This window comes from Triturus cristatus, chromosome 3_2 (assembly GCF_964204655.1).
Source record: "Triturus cristatus chromosome 3_2, aTriCri1.1, whole genome shotgun sequence".
NCBI lineage: Eukaryota > Metazoa > Chordata > Amphibia > Caudata > Salamandridae > Triturus > Triturus cristatus.
The window spans coordinates 1,197,538,087-1,197,551,806 of NC_140584.1; the positions used below are offsets into that span (position 1 = coordinate 1,197,538,087).

Sequence of the window (13,720 nt, forward strand, 5' to 3'; positions counted from 1 at the left end):
CGACTGGTTCAAGAGCCTTGCCCAAGGCTTTCATACAGGGTCTTTCTGAAGAGGCTCTCCATCTGCAGCTATGGCAGTGCAGCGACTGGTTCAAGAGCCCTGCCCAAGGCTTTCATACAGGGTCTTTCTGAAGAGGCTCGCCATCTGCAGCTATGGCAGTGCAGCGACTGGTTCAAGAGCCTTGCCCAAGGCTTTCATACAGGGTCTTTCTGAAGAGGCTCTCCATCTGCAGCTATGGCAGTGCAGCGACTGGTTCAAGAGCCCTGCCCAAGGCTTTCATACAGGGTCTTTCTGAAGAGGCTCGCCATCTGCAGCTATGGCAGTGCAGCGACTGGTTCAAGAGCCTTGCCCAAGGCTATCATACAGGGTCTTTCTGAAGAGGCTCTCCATCTGCAGCTATGGCAGTGCAGCGACTGGTTCAAGAGCCCTGCCCAAGGCTTTCATACAGGGTCTTTCTGAAGAGGCTCTCTATCTGCAGCTATGGCAGTGCAGCGACTGGTTCAAGAGCCTTGCCCAAGGCTTTCATACAGGGTCTTTCTGAAGAGGTTCTCCATCTGCAGCTATGGCAATGCAGCGACTGGTTCAAGAGCCCTGCCCAAGGCTTTCATACAGGGTCTTCTGAAGAGGCTCTCCAACAACAGCTATGGCAGTGCAGCGACTGGTTGAAGAGCCTTGCCCAAGGCTTTCATACAGGGTCTTTCTGAAGAGGCTCTCCATCTGCAGCTATGGCAGTGCAGCGACTGGTTCAAGAGCCCTGCCCAAGGCTTTCATACAGGGTCTTTATAAAGAGGCTCTCCATCTGCAGCTATGGCAGTGCAGCGACTGGTTCAAGAGCCTTGCCCAAGGCTTTCATACAGGGTCTTTCTGAAGACGCTCTCCATCTGCAGCTATGGCAGTGCAGCGACTGGTTCAAGAGCCCTGCCCAAGGCTTTCATACAGGGTCTTTCTGAAGAGGCTCTCCATCTGTAGCTATGGCAGTGCAGCGACTGGTTCAAGAGCCTTGCCCTAGGCTTTCATACAGGGTCTTTCTGAAGAGGCTCTCCACCTGCAGCTATGGCAGTGCAGCGACTGGTTCAAGAGCCTTGCCCAAGGCTTTCATACAGGGTCTTCTGAAGAGGCTCTCCAACAACAGCTATGGCAGTGCAGCGACTGGTTGAAGAGCCTTGCCCAAGGCTTTCATACAGGGTCTTTCTGAAGAGGCTCTCCATCTGCAGCTATGGCAGTGCAGCGACTGGTTCAAGAGCCTTGCCCAAGGCTTTCATTCAGGGTCTTTCTGAAGAGGCTCTCCATCTGCAGCTATGGCAGTGCAGCGACTGGTTCAAGAACCATGCCCAAGGCTTTCATACAGGGTCTTTCTGAAGAGGCTCTCCATCTGCAGCTATGGCAGTGCAGCGACTGGTTCAAGAGCCTTGCCCAAGGCTTTCATACAGGGTCTTTCTGAAGAGGCTCTCCATCTGCAGCTATGGCAGTGCAGCGACTGGTTCAAGAACCATGCCCAAGGCTTTCATACAGGGTCTTTCTGAAGAGGCTCTCCATCTGCAGCTATGGCAGTGCAGCGACGGGTTCAAGAGCCCTGCCCAAGGCTTTCATACAGGGTCTTTCTGAAGAGGCTCTCCACCTGCAGCTATGGCAGTGCAGCGACTGGTTCAAGAGCCTTGCCCAAGGCTTCATACAGGGTCTTTCTGAAGAGGCTCTCCACCTGCAGCTATGCAGGGCAGCCCTTGGAAGAAGAGCCACAGGAGGCCTGGGAGCTGTGCGGTTTGGTAAGGAAGTGGGGTGGATGCTGTAGACATGATCATTAAGATGGGTGAGATCATTTTATTTTTAATTGGAGGGGCACACGAAAATTGCTAGTAAAATCCAGAAACATGTGAACCTCTGTTACTAACTGAGAACTAAACAGCGAGGCAGAAAAGAAGTGGTGTAGTTACCTGTGGACGTTTGTCAATGCATACGTACGGAAATGTAATAAGGTGTCATGTCTGACTGTCTGTGTAGCATGTACTCAGGACTGCGGACGTACAAACACTGCAGCACAATGTCCCACAAACGTACCGGTGCTCAGTGAAAGTATCTGCAGCAGTGAATATGGGGAAGGCGCAGGGCGTAGTCTAGCGCATCTGCTTCACAAACGGCTGCATGCCCACGTTGTCCTCTGCATCTGGAAATCGTTTAATAATGCGGACATGTTTTTTCCCATTTTTTTGTCAACTACTAGAGGTGTAAATTGCAGGTGTTACTATGACCCAATTTAATGGCACTCAATTTACTCCACCGCTGGAGAGTAGAAGGCTGAGTTGGCTTAAAAGGGATTTAAATTTGTGGCCTGTCTGCCTCTGAAGAGCAAGAGGGAGTCTCCAAATCACTGAAACATGCTGCATCATTGACAAGTGTTGAGCTACCAAGAGCACCTGCCTAGTTTGTCTATTTTTATCCTTATAGAGGTCATCTCTTTCTACGTAGATAGTTTCTTTTCAAATGTCTCTGCACCTAGTCTTTCTCCGTACCATGTGTCATTCTGTCTTAATAAACCATCCTACCCTTTGATATTTTCTCACCCACCAATGGTGATTCGATCCCCTCCATTTTCCACTTACTGACTTTGATCTTTCGCCGCTCTAGTCCTTCTTTCACAGACTCTTTTCCTCGCAATCATCATTGTTCTCCTTTTCACCAAATACTCAATAACTCCACTCCCTCACTTATTACCTTCTCTTGATGAGGCAGTCTCCATTCTTTTTATGCCAACACCTTCTGCTCCATGTTAAGCACTTGGATAAAATTGCTTTTAAAATATAGGTAATATTAACATTTCCACCAAAGGCCTGATATGGCCTCTTCTCTGGATTTATGTATACACAAGGCCGGACAATTCCAAAGGCCACCATCCTTCCGGGGAATTGCGAATGCCCTCTAAGTATGCACCTTAGGCTCTTGCATAGGATGTTTGTTACATGGCTTTCACCTTTCAGCTTGTCATCCATTGCACATATAATTCCATTAATTGATCATGATAACCCCACGCAGTGGCCCCAGGGCTGCTGGATTGTCCTACCTTTTGGACTTGGTACACCTGCCCAGGGTGCCTCTGAGTACACCACTTCCATGACTTTTTACATATGAGTCAACCTTGGCTCGAGAGAATGTCCACCCATGAGACCATGGCTACACTATATCATATGACCCTTCTTGCACTATGGATGCTCCTCCCCCTTGGACTCCTGTACACGCCCTTGTTAGAAAAACCCCACTCCCACACCGGAAAGGGTGGTGGTAACGGGGTCTTTCCAGACATACACAGTGGTAGCTTGGCTCGAGTGGTCAGGGGTCAGGCACCGTGTTAAGCATACGCAATACCCATACAATAACCATGCGTGCATCCGTTCCAAAAACGACACACCTTAAAAATTATACTGAAAATATATCTCTTTATCTTCTTTTCTCTTAGTTGCTGATTAAATAAATAATAATACAATCACAGTACACAAGGGTTTTTCTGTGGAAGGGTACGTCAAATAAATACTGTCTTAACGATCAAGCTGGTTCCAGCACCCTAGGTTAGTCTCTCAGGGCTCCACAGGGCCTTAGGCGCCCTCTATTCCACTTACTGCCCTTTTTATGAAGCTCCGACGTCGCTGGAGTCGAGTCGACGCCGTGAGGCGGCTCCGGTTCGATGTCGGCGGCCTCGGCACAATGTCAGTTCTTGACGACGTCGATAGGCGGCTCCGGTTCGATGTCGGCGGCCTCGGCTCGATGTCGACCTCCGGTTCGATGACGTCGGGCTGTCTTGGCTCGATGTCGACTTCGGGCAGCTCCGGTTCGATGTCGGCGGCCTCGGCTCGATGTCGGCCTCCGGTTCGATGACGTCGGGCTGTCTTGGCTCGATGTCGACTTCCGTCGGCTCCGGAGTGCGACCTCCACTCCCGACCTCCGGCACGATTCTCTTCAGGTTCCGGCGACTCCGGAGTGCGACCTCCACTCCCGACCTCCGGCACGATTCTCTTCAGGTTCCGGCGACTCCGGAGTGCGATCTCCACTCCCGACCTCCGGCACGCTTCACCTCGGTCTCCGGCGACTCTGGAGGGCGGACTTCACTCCCCCGTCGACGCCGCTCACTCGACCTCGGGTGACTTCCTCCTCGACCTCTGGTACTCTCCACGACCTCCGTCGGCGCCCTCTCTCGACCTCTGGTGGCTCCGGGTACGACGTCTGCTTTCCAGTCAGCGCCGCTTCTCCACCTCGGGCTCCCGGTCTCAGGCTTCTCGACGTCGGATTCCAGGGAAACCAATAAACAGGTCAGATTCTTGCTTTTCTTTACTTCTAAGGCCTGTTCCTGCTGTCCAGGTCCTTAAGATGGTTTTTCTTGCTTTTTCCCACACAGGGCTCCAGGCTGGGCTCAGTCAGTAGGGACTAGTATCAAGGGTGGGTTTATGGACCCCACTCCAGGCACAAGTTTCCACCCCTGCTGCCTCACTCCTTCCTCCTTCAGGTTTCTGCTGCTCTCTCTTCACCAGTCAGGTGCCAACTGCCAGCTCCAACTGTCAACTCTGGCTTAGCTTCCCAACATTCCAAACCGCCTCCAACTGTCACAGGGTTCTGGAATGTTCTGGAAGGTGCTGGTAGGTTCCAGTGGGTTCTGATGATGTCACAGGTGGCCACCATTTTGTGCTCCAGGCCCTCAGACAGAAGTTCCAGGGGTAGATAAAATGGCTCCCTGAATCTGCATCAATACTAAAAAGTCTGGTGGTTCCCAAAAAGGAAAAAGTACTAACAGGGTTTGAGGCAAAAGTGGGACAAAATAAATAATGATGAGGAGGGACCACCCAAAGGGCTGACAGGTCTAACAGCCCTCCTCTCAAAGTTATAGGTTCACTTTTGCTCTGTGCCTTCAGGTATACCATCTCAACGAGCTTTCGCTTGTGTCACTCCTGTTTTGGCTTTCAATACACGCCTCCCCATATGAATACCCACATGCGCTCCAGGTATGACCTCCTGTTATGCTTGTAGCTGCACCTCTCATTGACTTCCTGAGAGACACTCCCATTGGGGCTGTACCTGGGGGAGGTGGCATTGGGAGTCCAAGGGGAGAGGCACTCAGGATTTCCTTTTTTCAGCTCTTGTTTGCCACCCCCAATAAATTCCCTGTCACCTTCCTGCTTCGTCTCCTGTGATGCATACCCACATACTCCTCCTCTCAGTACCCTGTTGGGATCAGTTTAATCCTCCTACTGGAGGGCGCTTCCTGTGGACTGAAACTGTGGGACTGAGAACTGGGACTCTAGGTGGCTGTTTTGCATTGACCATCTGAGTGCAGTTCACTATCAGGATCTTGAAAACCCCTTCCTTCTGATTCTCTGTGCCCTTTTCAAGCTTGGAGCCCTGTGCATACCCCGCTGCCCCATTAGCCACCATATCTCTAGGTACTCACCCTTCACCAAGTTTCTCAATGAAGCGATATCGCTTATTTTCAATGGTCACAGTCGCTCGGGAGCAGATACACAGTGATTGCCCCATGGCCCCTGGAACATTCTTCAGTCTCTGGAAAGAAGTGAACACAGGAATTACAATGGAGCTTGTTGGGGAAGCTTATACACGAGGATACTGCAGGTAAATCGTTAACTTCAACTTCCTCCACATCAGAGTCTCATGATCCGAAGAAAAGACATCAGTACAGAGCCCCTTCCAGTGCTTGCCAGGTCTGAGGCAGTGGCTACTCCACTGCCTTCAAACTGGAAACAGAGCTTCATAGCACAGAGGCCGCACCAGCTGAGATTTCAATTACTACAAGGAGAAGACGGTTCTGCTCTTCGGGACGATTACGTTAAAAAAATCTGATGGAATCCCTTCGTTAGTGAAATCAAAGAACTATCAGAGTATGAAGCATTCATGGGGAGGCACTTTGTAGGAACTAAGGTTTCTTTGTGCTATGTTCATATGACAGCATGCTCCTCGTATTAATGTTCATCAAACTCATCATGTTTTCTGGTTCAGGATATCAGTGCCACACGTCCTCAGTCCCATGCTTGATGCTATAGAGGCACGCTGCTCCCTAACAGAATGCTTAACTCTGTTAAGGTACAGGGAACCATCCAAAGTGTTATACACTCCTTTCAACGTGAGTGAGTACAGTCCCCCATGGCTAGATTATGGCCCTACGTCATAGCAGCTGATTCTAGCAGTGGGGAGACTAGATCCTGGCTAACCCAGGTAAACCTGTGTTTAATGTGGAGGCTGGGAACACCCCTTGCCCCCAGCATAATCTTGTTTAGTCTCTGCTCTGTTGGGCAGAGACAAGAGTCAATGGATTTCGTACCCGGCTGATAAGGAAGACTTAGGCGTTTAATACTTTATTTCGGCCAATGGCCATAAAAGCAATACATTTAAAATATTTCGGAAAGGAAGCGCAATACAATGCGGCTAGAAAATATACAGATACCGGGCATAAAATATTCATAGAGGAATCCACTCTTGGCCTAAGAACACAGAGCAGATGCACAAACCCTTGACCATAGACAAAAATGTACTATGGTCCGTCATGCCTAAAAGTACAGTTTTATAGATGTCATGCTGCAGTAAGGGTGTTTGAAAAGCTTCAGACCAGAAAAATACACTTTCAAAAGTGGGTACACCGACAAAATACATTGCTAGGCATGTGCATACTGCATTAAACACAAAGAGCATAGGGATTTATCCATTATGGAACAAGATGGTATAGATAAAAGAATACAGCTAGGGTCACATACCCTTCCCTGTCACGAAGACAACCCAGCTGAATAAAGTGCAAGTGCTTCGGCTTACATTATAATGAAAAACAGCTACTAAAATCAGTAAAACCATGAAACACCAAAGGGAGGGGGATATGCATTAGTCAGAGGGCGAGGAAAGGGTAAGTGAGATACGTTTTTGTCAAATTGGCCATATGCTCTCCAAACATTTAGCGATGGTGAAAACAATGCCCTGGGACGTGTCTGCTCTGCTTATCCTTATTGCTACCCTGTACTGGACGACACCTAAAAGGTGGTACAAAGATGCAATCCAACGCCTACGCTGCTTAGAATACCTTGGGCAGAAAACAAGGAGGTGATCATCAGTTTCTTCGGCACCTCTGCAGACAAGACAAATATTGTTTCCATCTGTTGACTATTCCATATAGCGATAAAGGAAGCAAGTGGCAATGAACCTAACCTAAACCTTATATAAAGATCTTTTGTGAATGGAGGGTCGATATCATTTATATAGTTTTCAAAATAAGAGCTGGGTTTGAATCCTATGAAACAATCAGTCATTTTGCCCAAACCTGCTGGTTAGAGAATTTACTCTCCTCAAGCTCCCAGTAGATGGCCTTTGCTCTCATATTTGTGGAAGATGGGATAGTTTCAGGGAACAACCAATACTCATATAGATTCACAAAGTTTAGGGACTGCCTTACATTGTCTAACCAGGGTTACAGAACACCTCTCTGTGATTTGTGGAGAACATCTCTTAATTCAACCCTATATTTTGCAAGCTCTGGCGTAGACCAAATCTGTACCCAAAACAGAAAAGGTTTCAGGTACGCTAGGGGTGCAATAGACCGAAAGCCTAAGTTATGTTTTAAAATCAGTGGCGTGCTTAGGGGCAATTCAAAGGCTGCTCTTAAAATTTTATTGTCAACCACCTCCAGGGCTTTTAAATTAACATATCCACAGAGTCTGGCTCCATATGTTGCGGCGACCAGAGCTTTGGGCCTCGAGGCCTCAAGACAGGGGGAAATTGGATGGAATGAGGACTTGTTTGTGAATTTTAAAATTGCTGCTGCCCTGTGCTTTAGTATAAGAGTACTTTTGATAACCTGGGAACCCCAGGTATTTGCACTAGAGAGGCGATTGCCATGATAATCAAAATCTAGCACTTTCCCCAGCTCCTCCCCTTCCAACATTATTGATCATTTAAAGCGTCTATTGGGGTGGACAGCCGTAAATTGTTGTCTTCCGCGCGTTAACTGCCAGTTCATGATCTAGGCGGAATATGTTCAACTTACTCAAAAGGGTCTCTAGGCCCCTTTGGGGTTTCTGATACTAATACAGTTATCATCCGCGAATAATAGGGATGGTATTTTAGTTCCCCCTACAACCGGAGAGTCGTTATCACAACCCAAGTGGTAATTGATGCAGCATTTATAGACAGGACTCCTTCTGCAATCTTAAATGGATCGGTGTTTTCCACATTTGTACCCCATCTGACTTGAGCAGAGCAGCGGTACAAAAGGGGGTGGTGATGGACGGAGCATCAGAACCAATCAAACACTCACACCCAGTCAACAGATCTGGGTTTGATCCATCACCGTTCTTTAGCTCACTCTGCCACCTGGCCATGTCTGAACTGGGGTGGCAGAGTGGGCTAAAGAATGGTGATGGATTAATCCCAGATCAGTTGACTGGGGGTGAGTGCTTGCAATGTTCAACACTCCGTCCATCATTTCCTTTGGTTTTTGCTTTGTTCGCTGTAAGTTGGCAGGGTATGCTCAGACGCGAGTCCCTTGCTCACTTTGCCACTGGATTCTAGCAAGCCTGGCTGAAGACGGCTGAAATGCCAGAAACCGGTCCTAGGAAGCTGTTTCCGGTCCAGGGAAGACATGGCTTGGCAGTTCGGGCTGGACTGTTCCCATGAGGCACAGGGTCAGACTGATTTGCATATGGCCATGTCTGAACTGGGGTGGCAGAGTGGGTTAAAGAACGGTGATGGATTAAACCCAGATCAGTTGACTGGGGGTGAGTGCTTGCAATGTTCAACACTCCGTCCATCATTTCCTTTGATTTTTGCTTCCTCTGGATTAGCCATGTAAAACAGGATAGGAACCAGGTCACGATAGAGTTAGGCTTACTTGGACTCATTGTCCGTAATGCTCTTCCACTTAAATCTTCTCCGATTGTGACTGACAAGGAGCACCCCCTGGCAACTTTAGAGTCCCAACCCCCGTTCATCACCTCCACAAAGGGAGAGGCGAAGAGGGAAGTAGTCACTCTCATATGTAGGAAGGACTTCCACGTCAATAAGATTCCCCCCGGATTGGACATCTAATTCAAAATAATCAAACCGGCTCTGGTAGGTATTTCTTTTAAAAGCAGGACGCATCTCCAAATCAGATTTGGTTCTACCATTACATTCCCTCAGACAGCAAGTCACACAAAGATCCAGCATTTGGAGGGCAACCTTTGGAAGCAAGTAGAAGGATGGACTCAGAATTTGGGGAATACCCAAATATTGGTCTTCCTCTCATGCTATGTCATTGTAGAGTGCCGATGGTTCAAAACATACGTTAAAATCCCCAGCCACGCTCACAACTGCTTCTTCCCGTGGTAAAGTGGAAATATAACCAATCAAAAGCTGAAGGACAGGGGAATCAGCTGATTTGGAGATACTCCTGCTCTATTTGTTAAAAAGAAGAATCTTTTTTTGTTGGAATTACAGATCTCAATACCAAGCAGGTCTGGACAAATGATAGATAATTGGCTAATATGGTACTCCAAATTAGAAACCCACCAGACGGTCTGCCTGGTGTAGACTTACACGCTGGGACATGGAAGGTTTTACAACCCTGCCTATATGAAGGGGGGGATCTCCCAAGTTTATTGATGTATGTCAGACGTTTCTATTAATTCCCCCCAGTCCTCTTGAGCAAGCTCGCTACCCAGCCCTGCAATGTTCCAGGAAATCATTGGCAAGTTGTTCGTAGGAATAGAGGACGTTTCTGCAGGGATCCTAGATGTTAGATTCAGCTGACCGCTACATCCCCTGTAAGCTATAATTATTTCTTAGGGTGTCATAGCAAATCTCTCTCCCATCATGCCTTTAAAGAATAATAATGGTCCTCTGGAATTGGGGACACGCTGTGCTTTCCCCCAATTTCACAGTAAAATCACAGCATGGAATTAGGGCCGAATGTGGTTTTAAAAAAACGAACGATTTGTCACTGGGGCAGGGAATTGATATCAATGCCCCATTCTTCAAAAACAGCCCTTTCAGCCCAAACGGCGTGCTGCTGGCCGGTCTTTTCCAGATGGTCTTAGTCACTTCCGCTGTTGAGTTTAACAGACGTGGTTCAAATTTGACCCAACCCAGGTCATCTGTGGTTATGTTCTTAAGTGCTTGGATATGAGAAAACAACCGCAACAAATTTCCTCTGTTGAGGGTGTCCATAGAACCCTTCGGGATATATCAAGGGAGGAAAAGCAAGATTAAGTGAGAGCTCTCCTCTGTATCACCATTACATTACAGTGGTTGGAATCTTGCTGCTCATCGAGCTTGGCTATGGGGGGGCCTAAGCAACAAGACAAATGCTGGGCCAGAGAGCTGTTGCCTGCAGAGCTGTGGGCTCACCTTTCTGACGCTGACATAATAAAGCTTCCCAGCAAATCGAAATCAATTGAGGCCCATCATTTTGTGTGTGCTATACGGGGCTCTCTTTTCCTTGCACTATAGATGCAGGTATGCTCCGTCAAGTAGATGGCCTCTCCCTTCCTGGTGATTGGTGTTCAATTACAGTTTGGTAGGTTTGTGGCTGCCTTTGTGGTCCTCTGGAATTGTGGTCCTCTGGAATTGGGGCCCTCTGGAATTGGGGCCTGGAGATTCCAGAGTCTGCCATTTAGGCTGGGTGCCTTGGTCCACCCTGTCACTTAGCGTGCCTACCATCCCATCCACTCCTGTCTGTTTCCCTTCCATATCAAGGGGGCGAGCCCCTTCTCCTGATGTTCCATACTCCAGCAGTTCCATACCTCGAGTTAACTTTTGCACCGGGTGGGCGTCAAGCCTTGAGCCCCTCTGAAGTGTTTTATCTGTTCTGTTTCAGATAGTACAGGTACGGCCAGGGGGACTACGGTGGACGTGTGGATGGGGAGAGGGGTTGAGGTATATTCTGTATCAGTGGGGCAAAGATTGGAAAGATATTGCCAGAATTTGTGGGATCTTGTACTTTATTACTACTTGGGGGACGGGGAGGTTCTATTTAGAAGACCCTGTTTTTTTGTCTGTTTTTTAAGCCTTGTTTTGCCCTTCTTGTTACGCAGAAAGATGAGAGTGGCCCAGGTGGAATTTTGGATTCTGGCATCGCTTGTGACTCTTTCGTAGTGTCTGCCACATCACACACTGAAGTGGTCCTGACCAGAGGCCCTCCATTGTTGATCCGTTTGCCAGTTGGAAGAACAGGCCGCCTGATCTTAGGTGTCGGGTGGTTGCTGAGAAACATGCAGAGGAATGGCTGGTTCAATTATGGCGTGGTTAATTTGATAGACATCCTGCACTGTGGTAGCATGCAATATCGAATTGCAGTTCCATTTTACTTGACTGCCGGAGTAGGGACCTGGCTATAGTGTCCTGTATGGCTCGTATCTCTTGGGAAAGTGGTGTGGCTTGTGGTATCAAAGTTGGTTCTGCATTTTTTACCGCTGGTCCTCGCATCACTAACGGGGTTTGCTCCAGTGATTCACCTATTTGGGACTCAATGTTGGAGAGAAACGGTCCGTCAGGATTTCCAGTTCCGTGTCAGTAAAGCTCTCGCTTCTGGGTAGTGAACAAGCAGCCTTTTGGTTTAGAGGGGATTCACTTGTTTGGGGTTGCAAGCCATGAGGCTTGTCGGCTCCAGGGACCGATCCAAGGATCGATAAACTTGTGCAGTCGTCGGTATCAGATTCTAGCCCGGGATTACACTTCCGCTAACTGGGAAGATACTTTTAAGACTAGAGCTGAGGCTAGCAGTAGGCAGTGCTTCTTGTGTATGTTCCTGCCTCCTGTAAAAAGATCCTCAGATTCAGGGAAGGGCAAGCTGGCCAGAGGAATCTGTTGTCATATCATCAATTGACTCACACTGTCTTAAGCTGGGGCATGACTGTGTTCTGTGCATGGTGAGTAGCCCTGCGCGGGCAGGGTCTTTGCTTGACTTTATTGTGGCTTAGCTGAGTAGCCTACTGATGGACACCCCGATTTATTCAGCCAAATATCTGTAGGTACCATATCAGAAGTATCTTTTTGTTCCTTTGGAACCGTTTCTATTGTTTTATAAAAATTATTGTTTGAGTTCTTTGTAAGAAGGTGCACCTGAGATGGAGACAGGGCAGGACCCTTGCACCAGTCTACCGCGGACACTAATCTGGGGCCGGTGGAAGTGACCTGGTCTGAGGCTAAGACTTGTGACGGACAGTCGTCCATTAATTCGCCCGCCACAGCCTTTTTACGTGATGGCTGCTTCAGTCTCAATATTTCCAAGAAACTAGACAGGGGAGACTGAATAACCCTTGCTGCACCGTCTCACCTCCTGAAGTAGTGTGGCTATGGAGGGACAAGAGCGAGCAGCTAGGCGCTTATCTGGATAGTCGGACGGATGAATGCTAGCTGAGGGAGGCCAGGAAGATTGAACAGGAGACCCTATATCCAGTGCTTAATCTCAGAGCACCCACAAAAGCCTCCAATCCATCACACTGCCACTCCCTGGTCCCCTGGAGACCTTCTGCTAAAGGGGTGTGCCCGGCAGATGGCCCATGGGGGGCTAGTGTCAATGTCTCCTCCACAAGAAGAGATTCAGGAAAAGAGCCTCAAAAGGCTAACCCCCTTGAAGTGGGGTGACAGTCGTACACCAGCAAGGGGCTGAATCAAATACACTTATGAAGATGTAGTAGAGGTATGAGTGCAGGGGCACGATGCCAAACGTGAGGGCGTGCTGGCCCCTCAACAAGGCACCAGCCGCACCGGCCTACCGCAGACTGCCTCTGCACTTACACCGAGGAGGCTGCAAGCCTAATGCCTGCCCGCTCGCTTGCTTTCTGCCCTTTAAGCTCTTACAGGGCAAGGATTTGATATCCTTCAATGACCCTTTTAGTTATCCACTGATAGCCACTTTAAATGCATTCGATTGGCCTCTTACCAGTGAACACATATGGCCTGTTCGAACCCTCCCCACTTTAAGACGGAGGAGGGATAAGGCAAACCACTGGGCGATGCAGGGGTGAAGCGGCAGGACGGAAAGCACAGGAGATGAAAAGGCACAAGAAGGCCAAAGCACAGCTTCCAAAACAGGAGATTGAAGCCAGCCTGAATCCCACCAAGGAGCTGCCTACACCAGCGTGCCAGCACCAGTGCCACGCCACATCGGGTCGGTACCCTTTCAGGGCCCCACGAGGCCGCTTCCCGCCAGTGCACCCCGTCGCTCTCTGCTCCTTGCTGCCTCGTGTCGCTTCTCGCTGAACCACACTCAGCTGTTTCAGCCTCCGTACTATCAGCATTAATGCAATAAGGAAGGCACATTTTGATGTGTTGGTGGAGAAAGTACCAAAAGGATTCATCTTCCTTCTACTGTCCTAAAGTGGAAGCAGTATTACACAACTACAGCATGCAGATATGAGAGGATCTGTGAGGGTTTACTTGAATACGTCCCTCCTGGAGTAGATATCAGTGTCATGACTTGATCAATGGCAGCGCTGCGGTTCCTTAAGAACAGTCTATGTGTTACTGGAAAAGTGGAGTTTCACACTTACGAGCGTGCAAGGCTCATTGTATTAAGGACACAGATATATATTTGTCTGCTGTGCATTTCCCTTGCTACGCACAGCAGGAAAGATGCTCAATATGTAGGCGTTCCAATGGCTCCAATGCCTTTGTTCTATTGCACCCCTGGCACCCATCAGCCCTGCGACTGGCCTCCTCCAGCTACGCTTCTCCTGAACTGCCCAAACGGGTTCCTAGTCCATCA

The 13,720-nt window shown here is 48.7% G+C and overlaps 1 protein-coding gene across 19 annotated transcripts in view; it reads right to left on the minus strand.

The window, feature by feature from the left end:
• STK16 (serine/threonine kinase 16) overlaps positions 1–13,720 on the minus strand; it is a 142,158-nt gene that overhangs the window by 101,057 nt on the left and 27,381 nt on the right. For all 19 annotated transcript variants that reach the window (XR_014980108.1, XR_014980106.1, XR_014980110.1 and 16 more), the window contains one exon: positions 5,429–5,538. Coding sequence is in view for 13 of the 19 variants with exons in the window: in XM_085650136.1 (XP_085506262.1) it covers positions 5,429–5,514 (86 nt within the window). In the remaining 6 variants the exon portion in view is untranslated. The remainder of the gene's footprint in view (positions 1–5,428; positions 5,539–13,720) is intronic.